The sequence below is a fragment of the Propithecus coquereli genome, unplaced genomic scaffold (assembly GCF_000956105.1).
Source record: "Propithecus coquereli isolate 6110/MARCELLA unplaced genomic scaffold, Pcoq_1.0 Scaffold1, whole genome shotgun sequence".
Lineage (NCBI taxonomy): Eukaryota > Metazoa > Chordata > Mammalia > Primates > Indriidae > Propithecus > Propithecus coquereli.
The window spans coordinates 20,838,735-20,858,383 of NW_012133857.1; the positions used below are offsets into that span (position 1 = coordinate 20,838,735).

The window sequence follows — 19,649 nt, forward strand, 5'->3', positions numbered from 1 at the left end:
ATATTTTTAGTTGTCCAGATCATTTCTTTCTATTTTTTAGTAGAGATGGGGTCTCGCTCTTGCTCAGGCTGGTCTCAAACTCCTGACCTTGAGAGATCCACCCACCTCGGCCTCTCAGAGTGCTAGGATTACAGGCGTGAGACACGCCACCGCGCCCGGCCAAGATGTGTCTTTAATTCTCCAAAGGGCCGGTCCATTTCTGGCTCACTCCTTTCCCTAAGGGGCTGTATTTTAGAACTTACTATTGCCCCATCCCTTAATGGGTCCTGAACTCCAACTTTTGTCCCCCAAGCTCATGAAGCTCTGAAGGCCTTGTTCAGCAACTCATCCCCTCAGCTGCTGCTTTCTGAAGTGACATTTTCCTGCAGAAAAGTGGTGTAATGCTAAGGCTGCCTCTCCTGGCATGCCTTCTCTCCTGGATTCTGGACTGGGGCCCTGTAAGTCCTGATGGAGACTTGGAAGCTCTCCAATGGCTTCAAGCAGATGATTTTTCTATTTTGTCTGGCTTTTCTGGTTGTTCTCAGAGAGAAGTTAAGTGTGAAACAACCAAGTCTGCCATAGCCAGAGGCAGAAATCATTAATTAATTGAAAGATATATCATGCCCACGATTTAATGTTGTAAGATGTTAATCACGGTTGATGTGGAGCCCTGAGTCAGGGTTGTGAAGAAGGAGCAGTCTTAATCTCACTTGAGTCAAAGAAGGCTTTACAGAAGAGGGTGGATGACTTTTTAGATTAGGAGATATTTGCAAAATGATAATTCCAGGGTTAGGGAGTGTCATGTAGGACTAGGAATAAATTACCTTCATAACCTAGTTGATTAAATGAATAATGGAAATTCTATCTCAAAGAAGACAAACAGGTTATAAATCTCATGCTAATTCTGATTGATAGTACTGCCTGGAGTACATTATTGAGAAGGATTTTAAGTTTACATCCATGCTCAGTGGGCAAGAGGATTGTGATTCACCAGCAACATCTGTCATGGACAAAGGACTGGGGAAAGCTGCACATGAATGTGAATCACAACATCCCAGAAATAATATGCTACTGACAAAATTATCATGCATCAAATGCATGACTGCATTGGACTATTTGTAAATTAAAATAACTTAGATTTATCATATCACTTTAAACTTGCTGTTGATCAATATTAACGTGGTGGAAGATCTTTAATGGAGGACCAAAGAGCTCTATCTTCAGCTATGATCTATTTAAGGTTGCAGTTAAGGTGGTGTGGTAAGTGAGCATGTTTTTCAAATCTGTAGAAGACACTGTGTTGAAAGACAGACTAGGCTGAATGACAGAACAGAGATTCAGAATGATCTTGATAGTCAAGAAAAATGGTTTAGATGCCAATATTTATTTCACAAATATTTACTAAGATCCTGTTCTGTGTCAGGTCCTGGCACAAAATGTAATAATGAGCAAAAATAGAGTTCTTGTTCTCTTAAAGCTTACAGTGTGGTGGGTGAGATAAACGTCAATCAGATAATCACATAAAAATGTATAAATGCTATGAAGGAAATGGTGTGATGACAACACATGAACTCCAGGGTTCCCTAGAGGAAGTGATACCTGAGAGGAAATCTAATGGATGAATAGGTGTTACCCAGGCAAGGAGAGGCAAGGTAGGGGGAAAGCATTCTAGGATGAGAGAATAATGGGCAAAGGCCCTGAGACAGGCAGGTCTGAGGAAAGGAAAGGAGGCCAGTGTAGCTAACACCCAAATCTCCAGAGGGAAAATGGTACAAAACAAGGTTGGACCAGAAAGCCTGGGCCATGCCACTCAAGCCTTACAGGTCATTAAAAGATTTTGGTCTTTATCCTATGAGCAATGGGAAGCCATTGAGGGTTGTTAATATGGGTGTGTCAGGGTCAGATCTGTGTCTAGAAAAGGTCACTCTGGCTGCTCCATGGGGAATGGGTATGGGTTGTGGTGAAAAGCACATGTGGATGCCCGGAGACTACTCAGGAGGCTGCAACATGGTTCAGGAGAAAGATGGGGATCATTCTGGGTGACCAAAAGCCAAAGGTAAGACATTAGTGGGATACAGGAACTAAAAATATGGATGTGATTCAAGCTACCCTAATACACACAGTGTCCTGGTCAATGGTCTAACTCTAGCCGAAACTGTTTGGATTATATCTAGATTATTTTGTTCCATTTAGAGAATCTCAATTTGTTAAACTCAAAGGTGTCCAAAGGAAGGTAATTAGGACTATGCCAGGACCAGGAATGGCAAAGCGAACTTGAGGCTGGAGTGAGAAAATGTGAGAGACTGGAGAAGAAAATGGAACAATCTAGAAGTGATATTAAAAAAATGTCAAGGAGTATTATGTGAAAGAGTGATGGTTCAACTTACTGCTCTGGAAAGAGAGTTAGGATCAATGGGAAGACATTATAGGAAGGCCCATGTCAGCTCAGTGTAAGGAAGATTTCCAATGGTTGGAGTGGCCCAATAATGGAAGGGACTGCCATATGCTGTGCTGAATCTGCTTCCCTGGCAAAGATGTGTAGAGTCTGAAGAGACGTTGGGTTAAATCATCTCTATAATCTCTTCAGACTCTCTAAAATTCTCTGATTTCCTCAAAGTGTGATTTATTTTTTTGGGGGGGGAACTTAATATTACTATTACTATCCACCATCATTGCTTTCTACCACTATCATTGTTTTCTACCATTTAACGAAAAGACATATGCCAGGCCCTGTGCAAAACTCTTTATGCGTATTATCTCCTTTAATCTCTGCAATAACACTACAAGGTAGGTGGTAAAATACAACCCCTATTTTTAGACAGCTTAATTGAGACTTGGAGAGTTAAGTAATTTCATAAGGATCCAACCTGGCCTTTTGAGTCCAGAGACTGTGCTTTTAACCAGCACACTAAACCACCTTCTAAAATGACTTATTCTACTATATGCCAGTGACTCTCATACAAAGGTCAACATTTTAACCAATTTCTAACCTTCAAATATGAAAGCATATGGAATGCTATATTTCCAGTGACAAAATATATTCAATGTCGCAGCTAGTAACTGTGTCAGTCAGAATAAAGATAGATTATGCTTGGTAACAAACAATCCCCCAAATCTCGGTGGCTAAAAATAACAAACATTTATTCCTTGCTCATGTTAAATGTCCACAATAGATCAGTATGGGGAGTTTGTTTATCACAGTCATTCAGTGTCCAGGCTGACAGAGCCACCACTATATTGAATGTTTCTGGTCACAGTGTCTGAGGGAAAGAGAATCTGGGAGGGTTTCAAAGCTGCAATTAAATGCTCCAGCCAAGTAACAACACAGGCTATTTTGCTCCTACTTGACAGGCTAGAACTAGTTGGGCTAGTTAGCTCCACTCCAAAACAAGGGGACCTAGAAGTACGATCCAACTATGTACTTGGAATCTGGAGAGCTGGGAGTATTTGGCAGATGTCGATAACTATTATAGACAATGAATATTCAAGGAAGTCAGAAAACATGCAAACAACTTTGGTTGCACACATTTCAGAATTTCTACCAAGAAGAATACTGACCACCTCTTTACATTAGCTTGTTTACTTACCCCAAATTGAGAGTATAAATGTTAGAAAAGGGAAAAATGTACAAAACATGCTAAATTTTGGTAAAATTCTTTCCTATTTATATAAAACATCATTTGAACCATAATCATGTCTGGGATTCAAGCCCTGGGCATGCCATATTAGGATATTTATTTGCACTTGGGTTAGATACATGTGTTTAGACAGTAAATGTAATATTTTACTCTCTTACAAGTTTCACTGTACCTAATTATGTAAAGCCATTGTTAGTGAATTGAGAGAAGATAATACAAAACAACCCAAACCTTACATTAGGTTTTGAATATTAAGATGGTAGAATAAAAACTATTTAAATGCATCATTGAAATTTTATTCTTAAAATTCTTGGCCACCCAAGTCTATCATTGTCAAATTAACTAAAAGTGTGCTATTAAAAATCTCAATTTTACTTACATAAAAATATAAATGTCTTAAAAAGTTTTGCTTTCTGATAAATATTTGTAATAATACAAAATAAAACAAGTAATTCATCTTATTTCTTGCTGTGACTCAGAGTACTCAATTCAAATTTGCAACTACTTTTATCCACTATCTGTGGAAAAATACAGTAGTTCCACTCCTTAATACTCTATGATCTCAACTACTAAACTACAAACTGACAATGAGAATATAAAGACAAATCAGTGCTATCTTTGAAGCATTTTACTAGAAATGGCTGTTAGAAAATAATAATTTCTTGTTTTAAGTGATTTAATTGCCTAAAGAAAAAGTCCATGTGGTGTTAGTATGCTTAAAACATAATTAAAATTTGTATTTCAAATGCTAGTTTAGGAAAGAACTGATTTTAAAAGCCAATGATATTTCCTGTAAGGGCACCGCTGTGGTATTTTAGATGGTACCTTTTCTAATTTGAAAGCTACATATTTTAATAGAGAATGGCCCAAAATGTTTTTAAGGTCAAACTGGAAATATGTTGATGACATAAAAATGCAAGCCAAGTGCTTTATTATATTATACTACCAGAGTGTTATTGTAGTTTAAAAATATCATTAAATCAGCACAAACCCGCACTTATCATTTCCTGCACATTTTTCACACCAAGCTGCCTTCTGACTATGAGTAATCTGTTAATCTACTCTTCGCCTCACAATCCGTCAAAGTGACAGATTCATTCCTTCCCTAATACATAATATCTTCATTTACTGTATGCTTTGCTGCAACTTTCTTTTTTGCTAGCACTGAAATTTAGAAATTCACAAGCAAATTTAGAGAATGTCACATGGGTTTGTGATTGTTCTTGTTTGTTTCCCATTTCTCCATTATTCTAGCAGGAGAAACTAAAACTTTTCTGGACTCCTAATGTGAATTAATATTATTTCCAAAATGAAGGCAATTTCAGGTTTCAATAACAGTGCTGTTAAAGAGGATGGAAGAGGGCAAATGGTAAAAAACAAAGGAAGTACATCCTTCACCAAGTCAAAACACCAGTGACAATGGGATTTTCTCTCAATGTTAATGGCCAATGAATGGATTCTCACCCTCATCCTCAACCTTTACTTAGGTATAAAGAAAAAGATATCATTCCTTTGGAAGTTTAGGGATGAAATGCCCCCACAAAAGGTGGAGCTTTGTTAGCATAAACATCACTGCTTAATTGAAAGTAATATTGTGATTTTATTTAAGTCAAGACTTTCATTTAATCATAATATTGACTGACTTCAGAGCAGGCCAGATCTCGGGGTTCTTGTTCATTGTTATTTTGAAAACATAAACGGTTCTACTGCTTAAAAACTATTCACTATTAATACAACAGAAAATATTTTGCTCTTTCTCCCTTTCTTGCTTTGATTCAGTTGCTATTAGTCTATTAGTTCTGCAAATAAAGAGAATTAAGGACTGAAAAATATGAGAGTATGTAAAATTCTAGCTCATTTACTTTCATCTTAAATAAGAGATAACAAAGCACATCATCTACAAATCACCATTTGGCTTCCTTTGTCGCTTAGCCAAGTGTCCACATAAGAATTCAAAGGCGACTTTGAGGTTGTTAACCTCAAAAGTCCAAAGCAAATAAGTTGTTTACAGCAACATATGAGAAGCTGCCTTCTAACCAGTCTTGTTTCAGAGTATATATAATTTTTTTTTCTACATACGCACCCAACACCCAACAACATTTTCTTGTCCTGAACCACCAAATTGCATCTTATTTGTTTTAATGGATAGTAAAGGAGCTAAAGGGTTTTAAAAATCAATGGACAAGAAAGAGTCAACAGAACAATAATGTTATTGTTAATTCACTCAAGTCAGCTAAAAGTTGTTTGTCTTTTCTCCTTCAAGTCATTTTAAACAGTCTGGGACGTCTGACATACAGTATTTATCATACTGAGTGGGTTTTTATGTGGTAATGAACAGCATAATAGGAAGCTGTAGATGCTGGTAAACATAATATGTTGCTAGAGTGAAAAATTATGTGTTTTAACTTTAATCAATTTCAAAATGGAATGTTTTTCATTAACAAGAAAAACAAAAAGTTACAGAAAAGAAGTAACCAACTGTGGGTTTGGAAAGGCTGTATTTCCCCTGTGCTGGGTTTGATACATGCTCTTACTCCTCTCCTCACTCTCTTGGCACTTTCCAGAAAACGTGCATATGCTATCTGACATGTAGCATGGTCTGGCCTCTGCTGGAAGGCCACAAGCTCATCGAGGGCATGTTAAAGTCATGTAGTAGGTACTTCAAAAATACTCATTGAGTATTGCTGAAGGTATGAGCTGCCACACTCTTTAAATCATTTTGTGCTGTAGGGGTTCCCTGTTTAAACAAGGGAAGCTATTCCACACTGGATTACAGAATGAATGATGAGACAGTGAGTCTACAGATGTGACTGGCTGGGGCCATTTAACAATAATTACAGTCTTCCATTTCTTAGGTTCATGTCATTCTCCGGAGCCTCAGCCTGCATTCCCTCCTTGCCCTCCCCAGACAGAATGGAGGTGAATGTTATAAACTAGAATTAGTACTAAGACTTTTTAAAGGGTTTCATTACTGTAGGATGAGAAGCTGAATCTTTTAATTAAAAGCCAAAACTGTAAAACATTAGAATGGTAAATAATTGCTTTGGCAGTTAACTTCTTTGCATGAACTGTGGGCCAAAGGTAATCTGAACCTATCTAGATGGATATCAATTACTGGGGAGGCCTGAATAATCCCAGGAGCCCCTCACTCTGCTAGCTAAAAACCCTAAAACTCTTCAGGGATCCGTCTTTTCAAACATAGACGCTTTTGGGAGTTGGGGGTGGGGGGAGAAGATGCAATCTGTTGTTCCAAAACTCTCATGGAAATGGGTTTCTTGAGTTTATAATTTTGGAAAACATGACAACAACTAAAATATTGATTAGTATTTCTCAGTCCTAATTCCTTCAGATTCTCTCATGGAGCACAACGGAAAAGCTAGGAGACTCAGGTGGAAGCACTAAGTCCCAGTGGCCCAAGAGAGACCTGGTCAGACAGGAGGCAGACATCCCAGCTGGGCACTGGAGAGTGGGTGCAGCTGATGCCCAGGCAGACGGCTCTGGGAGAGAGCAAAGAAAAAGATATCTTAGGTAGGTGGGCAGGGGTGGGCCCCAAGTCCTCTGTTGTGAAGGCTAGTCAGGGCCTGGGGCAGGGTAACTGAAGCAGGGATACAATCTGTGCAAACTTGCTCAGGTAGAGTAATTTATCACAACCGGGGCTGAACGTGGGTAGAGCAGGTCCCCAAGTGCCAAGAGCAGAGGAGGAGGAAGAGTGATGGGGCAGGGGACTGTCAGCTGCCCAAACTTTTTTGTACCGCTGGTGAATTGCTGGGTCCCCTGGAACCCAGTGGGAATGGTGCTTCCTGGAGTTGTGCTAGATGTGGTCCTGAGTTAAGAGTGGTCAGAGGTGAAAAGCAGGATGATTCTAGAAGAATTTGGTTTGCTACTTGGGGTGGCTGTAACTGGGGCTTTCTTTGGGGCAGGGCTAGAGAGGCCAGAAACACCATTCTTGGTCTTGGCCTCTGCTGTGGACTGGGGAGGAGAGGGATCCAGCTGAAGTCTTGTTGTACCAGGTGTTTTAAAAGTCTGTTTTGAAGGTAGAGCAGTGGACTAAGGACCTCTCTCTGCACAGGAGGGACAGGGAGTTACTTGAATTTAAGAGTGTACCAGCACCATAGTTTCAAGTTCTCTCTTTTCTCTCCCTCTCTCAAGATATATATACACATGCATATGTATGTGTGTCTGTATATACACACACAGAGGCATACCTTGTTTTATTGTGCTTTGCAGATATTGCATTTTTACAAGTTGAAGGTCTGTGGCAAGCCTGTGTTGAGAAAGTCTATCAGTGCCTTTTTTCCAGCAGTACGTGTCTTGTGTCACTTGTGTCTCTGTGTCACATTCTGGTACTCTCTTAATATTTCAAAATTGTCCATTATTACTGTATCTGTTATGGTGATTTGTGATCAGTGATCTTTGATGTTACCATTGTATTTGTTTTGGGGCACCACAAATCATGCCCATAAAAGACAGCAAACTTAATCTAGAAACATTATGTGTGTTCTGACTACTCCACTGATCAGCCATTCCCTCATCACTCTCCCTCTCCTCAGGCCTTCCTATTCCCTGAGACACAACAGTATTAAAATTAGGCCAATTGATAACCCTACAAAGGCTTCTAAGTGTTCAAGTGGAAGAAAGAATTGTAAATCTCTTACTTTAAATCGAAAGCTAGAAATGATTAAGCTCAGTGAGGAAGGCATGTTGAAGGTTGAGATAGGTTAAAAGCTAGGCCTCTTGTGTCAAATGGCCAAATTGTGAATGCAAAGGAAGAGTTCTTGAAGGAAATTAAAAGTGCCACCCCAGTGAGCACATAAATGATAAGAAAGTGAAACAGGCTCATCGCTGATATGGAGAAAGTTTGAGTGGTCTAGATAGATGATCCAACCAGCCACAACATTCCCTTAAGCCAAGGCATAACCCAGAGCAAAGTCCTAACTCTCTTTAATTCTGTGAAGGCTAAGAGAGGTGAGGAAACTGCAGAAGAAAAGTTTGGAGCTAGCGGAGTTTGGTTCATGAGGTTTAAGGAAAGACGCCATCTCCATAACATAGAAGTATAAGGTGAAGCAGTAAGTGCTGATGCAGAAGTTGCAGCCCATTACCCAGAATATCTAGCTAAGATTATTGATGAAGGTGGCTACACTAAACAACAGATTTTCCATGTAGAAGAAACAGCCTTCTATTGGAAGAAGATGCTATCTAGGACTTTCATAGCTAAAGAGGGGAAGTCAATACCTGGCTTCAAAGCTTTAAAGGACAGGCTCACTCTCTTATTAGAGGTTAATGCAGCTGTTGACTTTAAGTTGAAGCCAATGATCATTTACTACTCCAAAAATCCTAGGGCCCCTAAGAATTATGCTAAATCTACTCTGCCTGTGCTCTAGAAATGGAACGACAAAGCCTGATGACAGCACGTCTGTTTATGGCATAGTTTACTGAATATCTTAAGCCCACTATTGAGATCTACAGATCAGAAAAAAAAGATTCCTTTCAAAATATTACTGCTTATTGACAATGCACCTGGTCACTCAAGAGCTCTCATGGAGATGAACATTATTTTCATGTCTGATAACACAATATCCATTCTGCAGCCCATGGGTCTGCAGGAGTAATTTTGCCTTTCAAGTCTTATTATTTAAGAAATACATTTCATAAGGCAATAAATGTCATAGAGAGTGATCCTTCTGATGTGATTTCGTGTGACTCACTTTACCGTGATATTTGCTTTACTGCAGTGGTCTGGAACTGAATTCACAATATCTCCAAGTTATGCCTGTATATGTATGTGTGTGTATATATATACAGATATATAATATATATATCTGTATATATATAAAATCTGTAAGTATGTATGCATATGCATATAAATAATGGATCTTAGAAAAGTAAATTGAACACCTTCGGGGATGGATTCACCATTCTAGATGCCATTAAGAACGTTCATGATTCATGGGAGGAGGTAAAAATATCAACATGAACAGAAGTTTGGAAGAAGTTGATTCCAATCCTCATGGATGACTTAGAGGGGTTCAAGACTTCAAGGGAGGAAGGAACTGCAGAAGTGGTGGAAACAGCAAGAGAACTAGAATTAGAAGTGGATCCTGAAGATGTGATGGATTGCAATCTCATGATCAAACTTGAGTGGATGAGGAGTTCCTTCTTATGGATGAGCAAAGAAAGTGGTTTCTTGAGATGGAATCTACTCTTGGTGCAGATGCTGTGAATATTGTTGAAATGACAACAAAGAATTTAGAGTATTACATAAACTAAATTGATAAAGCAGCAGCAGGGTTTGATAGGGTTGAGTACAATTTTGAAAGAAATTCTACTGTGCGTAAAATGCATCGCATATTACAGAGAAATCTTTCATGAAAGGAAGAGTCAATCAATGCAGCAAACTTCACTGTTGTCCTGTTTTAAGAAATTCCCACAGCTAGCCCAACCTTCAGCAAATACCACCCTGATCAGTTAGCAGCCATCAACATTGAGGCAAGACCTACCACCAACAAAAAGATTAAGATTTGTTAAAGTTTCAGATGATTGGATGATCGTTAGCATTTTTTAGCAGTAAAATATTTTTTAATTAAGGTATATACTTTTTTTTAGATATAATGATATTGTACACTTTAATAGACTAAAGAATAGTGTAAACATAACTTTTATATGTACTAGGAAGCCAAAAATTTCATGTATTTCTACTGTGATATTTGCTTTATTGCAGTGGTCTGGAACTGAACTCACAATATCTCCGAGGTATGCCTCTGTGTGTGTGTGTGTGTATAAATCTGTAAGTATGCATGCATATGCATATAAATAATGGGTCTTTTTTTTGCATTTGCTTGTCCAGATTCTGTTAGCCTGTTGAGGGTTGAGTACACATTCTGCAGCAGTGGCAACCCAAGCAGATTTCTAGCAAGTGGCACCCTGATTCCATAAAATGGGCATGAATAGGCCAACACAAATAAGCAACTGCCAGTAAGAACATAGGGAGAACAACAAATTCAATTTTAGAAAACTGTCTCTATTTAAATGTTTAAAATGATACATTTACTAGAGACTTTAGGTTATGAATATATTCTAAGGGATCATTTCAAATAAATTCATGAAAGGGTTTCACTTATTACAAGTGAGAATAGGGCCAGGTATGAGATATCCCCAAGGGGGACATATACAGGTGCTCATGGGTTCCAGCTAGCAATTAAACACACAGCAATGTAGTGAATGTAGGGAGATGAGGGAAATTCATTTTTGTGAGGTAAGGTTCAATGAATTCAACACTCATTTTTTCAGTGTCTCCTATGTGCTCAGCACTGTTTGAGGGGCTAGGGATATACTGAGAGAGATAATATCCTCACACTCATGCAGTTACGTTCTAGCATTCAAGAGGGAGGGGTATGTGTGTACAAATCAAACAAACAAGAATACCAGGTAGTGAAGAGTATTATGGTGAAAACAAAAAAGATAATGTGCTAAAGGTGACTGACTGATGGCTACTTTAGGGTGGATGCTAAGAAAGGGTCTCTCTAAGATGATGTTTATATAGAAGACTTTAATGACATGAAGAAGCAGCCATGCAATGATCTACTGTAAGAGAACTCCAGGCAGAGCTCCTAAGGTGGGACCAAGCCTGGGATATTTGAAGAAGAGAGAGGGAAACATGGTGTTTGGTGCAGAGTGAGTGAGGCACACGGCGGTTTGAAACACAGGCTGAGAAGTGGGCTTCCAGGGCCTTAAAAGCCAGAGTAAGGAGTGCAAATTGATCAGTAGGGAACTATTGGGAAGTTTTACATGGGGAATGCCTGGGTCTGATTTAGGCATAACAATACCACTGTGTTTGCTAAGTGGAGAAGAGACTATAGGGGTTAGAGAAGCAGAGAAAGCAGGTAGGAAGTTATTGCATTTGCCCAGGTGACAGATGATGGCAATCTGGACTTGGACTACAGTAGGGAAAATAGAGAAAAGAGACTAGATCTGGCGTATAGTATGTTTGATGGGAAAATAGAGAAAAGAGGCTAGATTTGGCGTATAGTATGTTTGGAGGGAACACCAGTACTCCTTGCTGTGGCTGGACGTGGGGGTGGAGCAGAGAGACAGAACAGGGATTACCCTTGGTTTCTGGCTTAAGCAAAGGTGATGGTGGGGTGATAGTGACATTTTCTGAGATGGGGAAGAATGAAGAAAGAATAGATTTGTAGGAGAAAATCAAGTTGCCTTTTGAGTGCTTGGATTTGAAGTATGTTGGCAGCTAGAGAGATGAGTCTGAAATTCAGGGAGGATTAAGACTGGAGATATAAATTTGAGAGTCATTGGAATACACAAATATTGGAAGCTATTATTATTAATTATTATGTCCTAAAGATTAGGATCATTCTAAAGGTTGCCAGTGTCTGTGGATCTTTGGGTTGGCAGGGAGTGGTACATGCATGGAAATTAGATTTAAACTCTATCCAAACAAAGGCCTCTCATAAAGACACAATTCTACCTGGTTGGGAATAAAGCAATATCACTGTCCTCCTATTTTTAGGAAAGGAAAGGTCAATTCTTGCAAAGACATAGAAAAATTCTGAAATTTAACTGGTTAACATTGGGGATGAAGATTTTCATATTCCACAGCATCTAGGTAAATACCTACTCACTCACTTGTTCCCTCATTCAATTCAAATGCTGACAGAGCTCCTACCCTTGCCAGGCATGTGCTGGACAGCAAAGAGTGGGGGGTGGGGGGGAGAGAGAGAGAGAGAGAGAGAGAGAGAAAGAGAAAACAGAGGTGTAAGTCTGTGTGACTGGGATTATGAAATGAGAGGTACTGATATCTTTTCCTAGTTAAAGCTAACAAGAAAAATGATAAAAAGAAAAATTGATGCCTTCAGTTTTATAATCAAGTCATTATGATATAATGCAAAAATCCAGAGGAAACAGCAGTAACACTACGTTCAGAGAAACGAAATGTTTGCTTAGTTAACAAAGAAATACTCCGTCTGGTCTGAAGGAGGAAGATTCGTTAAAAATCCAACTTACTTGTTTTGAAATGATCCAAACTTAATCATTTGAAGAGGAACATCAAATACAAATTCTGTATTTAATTTTATTTATTTATACATTTTCTCTCTTTTGTGTTGGGAAATAAAAAGCTTAAGCAACAGAAGAGAAGCCCATTAGGTTGAGTCCTGACAATTGGAGAGAAAAGAAAAACAGTGCCACTGTGATCAGTCCAGAGTAGTCATGCAGGTTGCAGTGACAGGCCAGATTGCCTCAGCCAGCCTGGCTGAGCCAGCAGGAACTGAGGTCAGTGGTTATTAATCATTTGTCAAAGACTGCAGGGCTTTATCAGATAATTATAGTTATAAGTGTGTTTATATCACACAAACATGTGGCAAAGCTGCAAAGGATTCAGGCCCTAACACAATCTGCAATGACATTTTAAAAAAACTACAGATAAGTTATAAATCATAAAGCAAACACTTTAGAAAATCATGCCATTCATTACTGCTTGGGCATTCTAGAATGATTTTCTCTATCGTTCCATTTCCATGAGCATTTAGAACCTGAAAAGCCTTTGACTACATTCCCTCCTCCCTCTAATTTTCCAAAGAGTTATAAAAATAGAAAGTATAATCATCATTTGAAACGAAAGGCTGGTTATCAACTCCATCCATATGAACAGACAACCAGAACATAATCACAGTTTATTTCATAAAACCCATTCCTGAGAAGAAAGATCTTTTGCTGTTCTGAAGAATCTCCATAAACATATAAATAGATGTGCCTAAGGGACAGCTCTAAACCCTGCAACCAATAGATGGCATTTTAAAATAAACGGCTTGGGGCGGCAGACGGCATCCATTTTGCTCTGTTTGGCAGCCTGCAAGTTTACATGCTAGGAAATATTTCTCAACATGAATGAACTGTGAAATTGTTTCTTCCTACCCCATACTCCTCTAAATCGTGTGAGATTATGTTAGCCATTTCTGCACCTTGTCGTAGAGGCTGTCGGTCCCCTAAGAGGCACTGTTGGTGGACGCTGGAGGCAAGGGCCCCAGCATCTGAGAGGCTGTTAAATATCAGTCGGTGTGTTAGGAAAAATAATGGAAAATATCACCCCATGCCAACAATGCAAGCAGAAATGGCTTTGTTGCAAATCTAGACACGCAAGGGAATATGATGAGGTGAACCAGATATATTTCAATTCCTAGATTGTAAACTTCTCAGGGAAATGATTACCGTTGCATCCCACCTTGATGCAATGTCAAGCACTGCCCTATGAGGCTAAGTGAATGATTTTACTGTGAGGAAAACAATATATGAATATATGCAGTGTTTTAGATATTTTCATCCTAGAGCAAACTCTTCAAAACCCACATTTGCCTGCTTTGTGGTTTGCATACTATCTTTAATTTTAATCCTACACACATAAAACTAAGAAGATAATTATGTTGCAGAAATAAAACTCTTTCTAGAATAAAATGTGAATGAAAGACTTTGGGGATATTGGTTGTTCCACTACATTAATGAAGCTAATGAAAGGTGATTCTCTAAATATGTATATATGTGGGTATGAGTGTATGTAATTTAAAAACTTCAGGTTCTTAGGTCTCTGGAGTACTTGCAGATATTTCACTGATGCTCATGTGGCCATTTCACTTCCCAGAGGCTACCATCTTGCCCTCCTTGTGGAAGTGCATGTGCACACTGCCCCATTTCTGTCCTGCGGGCATCACTCTGACCACAGCCACACTTCATTCAGGAAATCAAGAGCCTACTTGCTTTTCATGTATTGTTCAGAGCCTCCATGTGCGGAACTTTCAATCTAGGATTCAGGTTAGATGCTTGTTTATCCAAGAGGGTAGACTTTAGAGACTTACCTTCTCATTTCTTGTATTTTTTCATATTAATTATCAGTATCCTTTAATTTTAAAGTTTAACTTTAAAGTTCTATATTTTAGGGTCTAAAGCATGGGATACTGTTTGTAAGAAATGTAATAAATACGAATCTTAAGAATCAGAGCTTTCAATTTTAAGTTATGTTACTTATATTACATGATTCAATTTATCCCATTTTTATATGATGATATACGCTGACCTCATAATTTTATTATTTTCTGTATTTATGGCCCAAAAATGCCTTCCTGCCAATTCTCCAAGCTGCTGAATTTATGAGCCAAGAGCCAAGTCATATAATCTGTAAGTTTTCTGAACAGTTATATATTAATTTTTTAGGAAACCAGTGGATAATCTGCCGGCAAATGGAGTTGATGGTATTTTATTTTTTGCTTTAGAATGTGGCATGTTTTTTCACTATGTAGAAATTTGAATAATTAATTTTTCCTAGGTAAATTAACATTTAATTTGTTGCATAAGATATGCTGTCTGTTTAGTGAATTATCTTATATTCTATCTTTTTGACAGTCTACTTTTGGGAATTCAATTTGTAAAAGAGATATTTAAAGTTGCATACTACCACATCTAAATATTCATTCATTCAGCCAACCAATATTTATGAAGTATGTTTTCTATAAGGACAGTGAAGTAAAAGTAAGTAGTGTAACCCTTTGATGGTAGGACTGGTTTTTCAAAGTAAAGTCTGTAAGTCTCATAAAAGTCACAGAATTGTAAAGCTGGAATTGACCTCAGAAAGCATGAAACTCGAATCCTTTCTTTTACATATTAGGGTATTCATATTATTAAATAACATCTGGAGAGGACAAGAGGCTTATCTGAGATCATATCTTAGATTAGTGGCAGAATTAGGATGAAAATTAGGTCCTCTTTCTCCACTTACTAAAACAAAAGGCTCTACTTTCTAACATCTTACTACCACTCTCATTTGCTCAAACTACAAATTCTGAATTCGTTATAATTTGGACCACAGTTGGATTTCTAGTTACCCTGAAAGCTTACTCATGTACAGAGAAAAAGAATTTCTTAGGCAAATTTAGTTGAGGTTCTAGTTTATAAGTGACATGTTCACCTATCAAGAGATAACTGATTTTGAGAATGTTAAAACACCTTCATGTACATATGTGTATGTGTGTGTGTGTGTGTGTGTGTGTATGTGTGTGTGTGTAAATAAAAATTCCAATTTCAATTTTAAGCTACTAGCTAAAATGAAAGATTGACCAGGTCAGTTGTATAGACCAGGGACACTTAGAAGAGATTACTAATGAAGAACATTCACTCTACCTACGTCATGAGTAAATGTCATGTGTCCCAATAAGAGTGCTGTAAACCACTTAGGTGGGCTCCTGGGAGCCAGTTAGTTTTACATGGCTTGGCTCACTGTTCATTGCTGAATGGACCGGAAGTGGATACTCGGCCCAAGCTAGGCTGACCACATTCTCTCCCTTGGAAAGTAGAAATTGGGATTCAGATGTAGTCTGTCAGCCTCGGCATATACTTTGAACAGTAATATGTAAACTCAAGAGCTGTCAAACAGCCATATGTGGACTGGGAAGCACAGATAGCTGGTGCTTAGAGAGAAGAGTAGAGCAGACAGGAGGAAGCAGGCAGAGAGGGAGTGGGGAGACTGCTCGCTGCCTCCTGGCTCTTTAGTTCCTAGTTTCAGGCCCCTCCTGACACCTGGCGACCCTTGGGTTTTATGATACAGCCCCATATTTTTATTTAACAAATCCCTCCTGACTTTCTTTCTCTCTCTCCCTCTCTATCTTTCTGTCTCTCTTTTAATACTAGCCAAGCTGTTTTTGTTACGTGTAACCAGAGTCTTAATTCAGACAGTATGTAATAGATAACACACCCTTGAGCCACAGCTATCTTTGGTTTTGGTCCATTCCATGGGACAACCCACGGCACAGGTTAGATAGCTTGATAAGGAGATGCATTTGGAAAATGAGATGTATTATAGTAAGTAAGACTCTGTGAGTGGAGCTCAAGACAGACTGACTTTTCAATAAATTCCTAGCATACAATAAATAGTGATAAGGTAGTAGTGCTTTCTATGGATAAACTAGCTTATATACATATTTATCAGAAAGCCATATAATAGTACATATATTTCAAAGCTCAAATTCATATTTGCTTATTCCTAATGAGCCTAAAATAATGAGAGTTTTCTATATTGACAAATGACATATGCCTATGACATTTTAAAAATAATGAAGTAATTTTGAGATTATGAACTTTTGAAATTATGAAAAAAGAGAATGGCTATTTGAACTTATAAAAGCTATCTCAATAAATTTAAAGGCATGAGATTATATAAAAAAGATTTATGCCTAAATTGTACTAAATATTAAATACCTATTAAAATGAAATATTTATGCAAATAAAAGAATAAGGAATAAATCAACACTTAAAGAGTGTTGCTATGTGACAGGAACTATGCTGAGGATTTTTTTAGCTCATTCAAACTTCCCCAAAATACTATGAGGTAATTATGCCTGAATTACTTGGCATTAAATGACTTGCTCAAAGTCCCACAGTTAGTGAAAGGCAGATATTGAAACCTAGGTAGACTGTCATCCCTACTCCACAGACTGAATAAGAAAAGTGGATGAACTAAGACTTTGAAAGAAAATAACTTCAGAAGCTTTTTGGAAGTTTTGGAAAACAATTTCATGAAAACAAGAAAAATGCACAATCTTTTAAATAATCTTAAAAAAATGCCATTTAGATTATTAATGATTCTTACCGGGGGTTAGAAGGAGAAGGCGGATTCATTTCTTTCTGATAGTGACGACCCTGATTGACAGGCTGTAAAAGACAAATCATTTGTGAGTTACTAATTAGCACAATGCTCTTTACATATACTTTCACATCCACTCTCATTACTGTAATTTTTTCCTGAGACACAATCCATAAGAAGGGGAGGGGTTTATTTCATAGAACAGTCAAACGCCCTTTGGGAGATCCAGCAAGTAGCAGAGTGGCATAAATGGGAAAAAGGTTATCTTAACGGCCAATCACTGGACTCAGTAGCATCTGTGATGTAATTAAAGTTTGTGTGTTGAGATCCTCCACCTTGTGGAATTTTTATGCTGCTAACATTGGTTGATAACAAGGCCTCTTGTGGAACTAATGCTGCATTGCAAGCATAAGCTATAACACAGAGACACAGAAAATATATTTATGTCTCAATGTTAGTAAGTTTGCAAGGATAATTTCTATTACCACTAGTGAAAATTATACATGTAAATCTTAGGTCAAAGTGTTCATTTTCCCCAAGTGTATAATACAGCCTTAAGCATCAATCAATGAGCTAAAAGAATGATACAGATACCTAACGAAGATGTGAAATCTCAAATTTTTCCTCCACAAGAAACCTTTAAGTTACTGTCTATTTCAAAACATAGCTAAACAACTACATCCTATGCAGTCTTAAACACCTGCCTCTAATGGAACTTGATCTTTTTCTTTTGTTCTGTAAAGGGAGAAAATTCCATAGTCTTTTTGAACATCAGTGCTAAGTATTTATGTGGTTAACAATAATGTAATTCTAATATGAAAATCATTTTGAACATTCTCATTTTATTACAAGTTGGAATTTGATATACATTTTTAAATTGCATTCAAAGGGCTTTATTTAGCTAGTTCTTTACCCAACAGAGTTGGTGTTGAGTCTTTCTCACCCATAATAATGTGGCTTCACAGTGCTGACCCCAACCCAGGAAAACAGTGTGGCAGTGGTGCCTATATAAAGAGAGCCCATATTCCTTATTTTCCATATATTCCTTATTTTCATGGGTCCTAAAATATTAATGACATAGGTGATGGGAATTTTTCAGAGTAAACTGTCTTCCTCTATAAATAATCTCTCGGAAGTGTTCCATTAATTTAAATCAAACACCCCATCTGATAATCACAGTCACTTAGCCTGACTACCTGTGATGCACCATGAATTTAAATGTACACAGATACTTTGGTAATTGAACCAATATCAATGCATCACCATTTCAGTAATAAGAAACAACAGCTGGGAGAACAGTGGAAGGAAAAACATGTCATAAGACATATTTGATCTCACTAGAGAAATAAAACTTTCAGCAATTTGCAAGTGAAATTTGGTTCCACGATTTAGGCTTTATTATTTCACAGCAAAAAAGAAATTAGCAAGCAAAGGGCCTAACAGGTTCTCTGGACCAACTCACACTGGTATAGAAATACTCCCGATAATAAATTCATTGGTATTCGTCCAGTATTTCAGCTGTACTCAGGCCTCCAGTGAATGGACCTCTGCCTATTTATTTTCAGAGGCATTTCCATAACTCTAAGCATCACAGTCCTGTTATTCAGCCACATTTCCATTTCTTAGTTTTATACTATTAATTCTATTTATACCCATCCCCAATCCCCTATTCCAAATGACTTATTCCATTCCTTGGAAAATAGAAAGGGTTATAGAATCCTATCTCGTTTGTGATTCAGCTCTCACTTTAGACTATACAGACTGGTCCCTTTCCATGTTTTCTCATGTTCATATAAAACAGTTTCAAGGACACAGAGTAAAAAAGAACACAATAAAAGATTCACATTCATACAGATTTTTAAGTATTAGAAAACACACACACACAAAGAAAACACACACACACACAAACCAATGGAAACTTTTCAAAGTAATAAGAAGTTTGAATAGATAGAAGAATAGATAGAAAGAAGAACAACTGGCTGTCTGAAGCCAGATGTACCCACCCACAAATTGACATTGATGGAGCTCAGGACATACTATCCCCAAAATCCTGTGCCTTGGCATTTGAGAAAACAGCAGAATCAGGAGGGTCACTCTTACCTCCCACTGTCCTTCTCCCCTGAAGCTGGTCAAAAAATCTAGGAAGGATTTTCTGACCTTTCCTGAAAGCAAGTCATAAGACCCTCATTTGAGAGACACTCTTGCTATACCCAGAAGAAAGGGACATCTATTTCTGAAGACACAGAGCCACAGAGAAGAACAAAAGGCTTTGCTAAGTTTCCCCCAGTTTATTACCATTAGATCATATCTCCTTTGTCCAATCATATTTCTCCATGATTTTCCACTCTATCAAACTTAGCATAAAAATATACAAGTTTAACTGCTTCTTTGGTTCT

The 19,649-nt window shown here is 37.9% G+C and overlaps 1 protein-coding gene across 1 annotated transcript in view; it reads right to left on the bottom strand.

The window, feature by feature from the left end:
* The window catches only part of LOC105814772 (chromosome unknown open reading frame, human C3orf67), a 331,823-nt gene that overhangs the window by 34,446 nt on the left and 277,728 nt on the right, over positions 1 to 19,649 (bottom strand). The window contains exon 14 of the mRNA XM_012649895.1: positions 17,260 to 17,321. Within this exon, the coding sequence (XP_012505349.1) occupies positions 17,260 to 17,321 (62 nt within the window). The remainder of the gene's footprint in view (positions 1 to 17,259; positions 17,322 to 19,649) is intronic.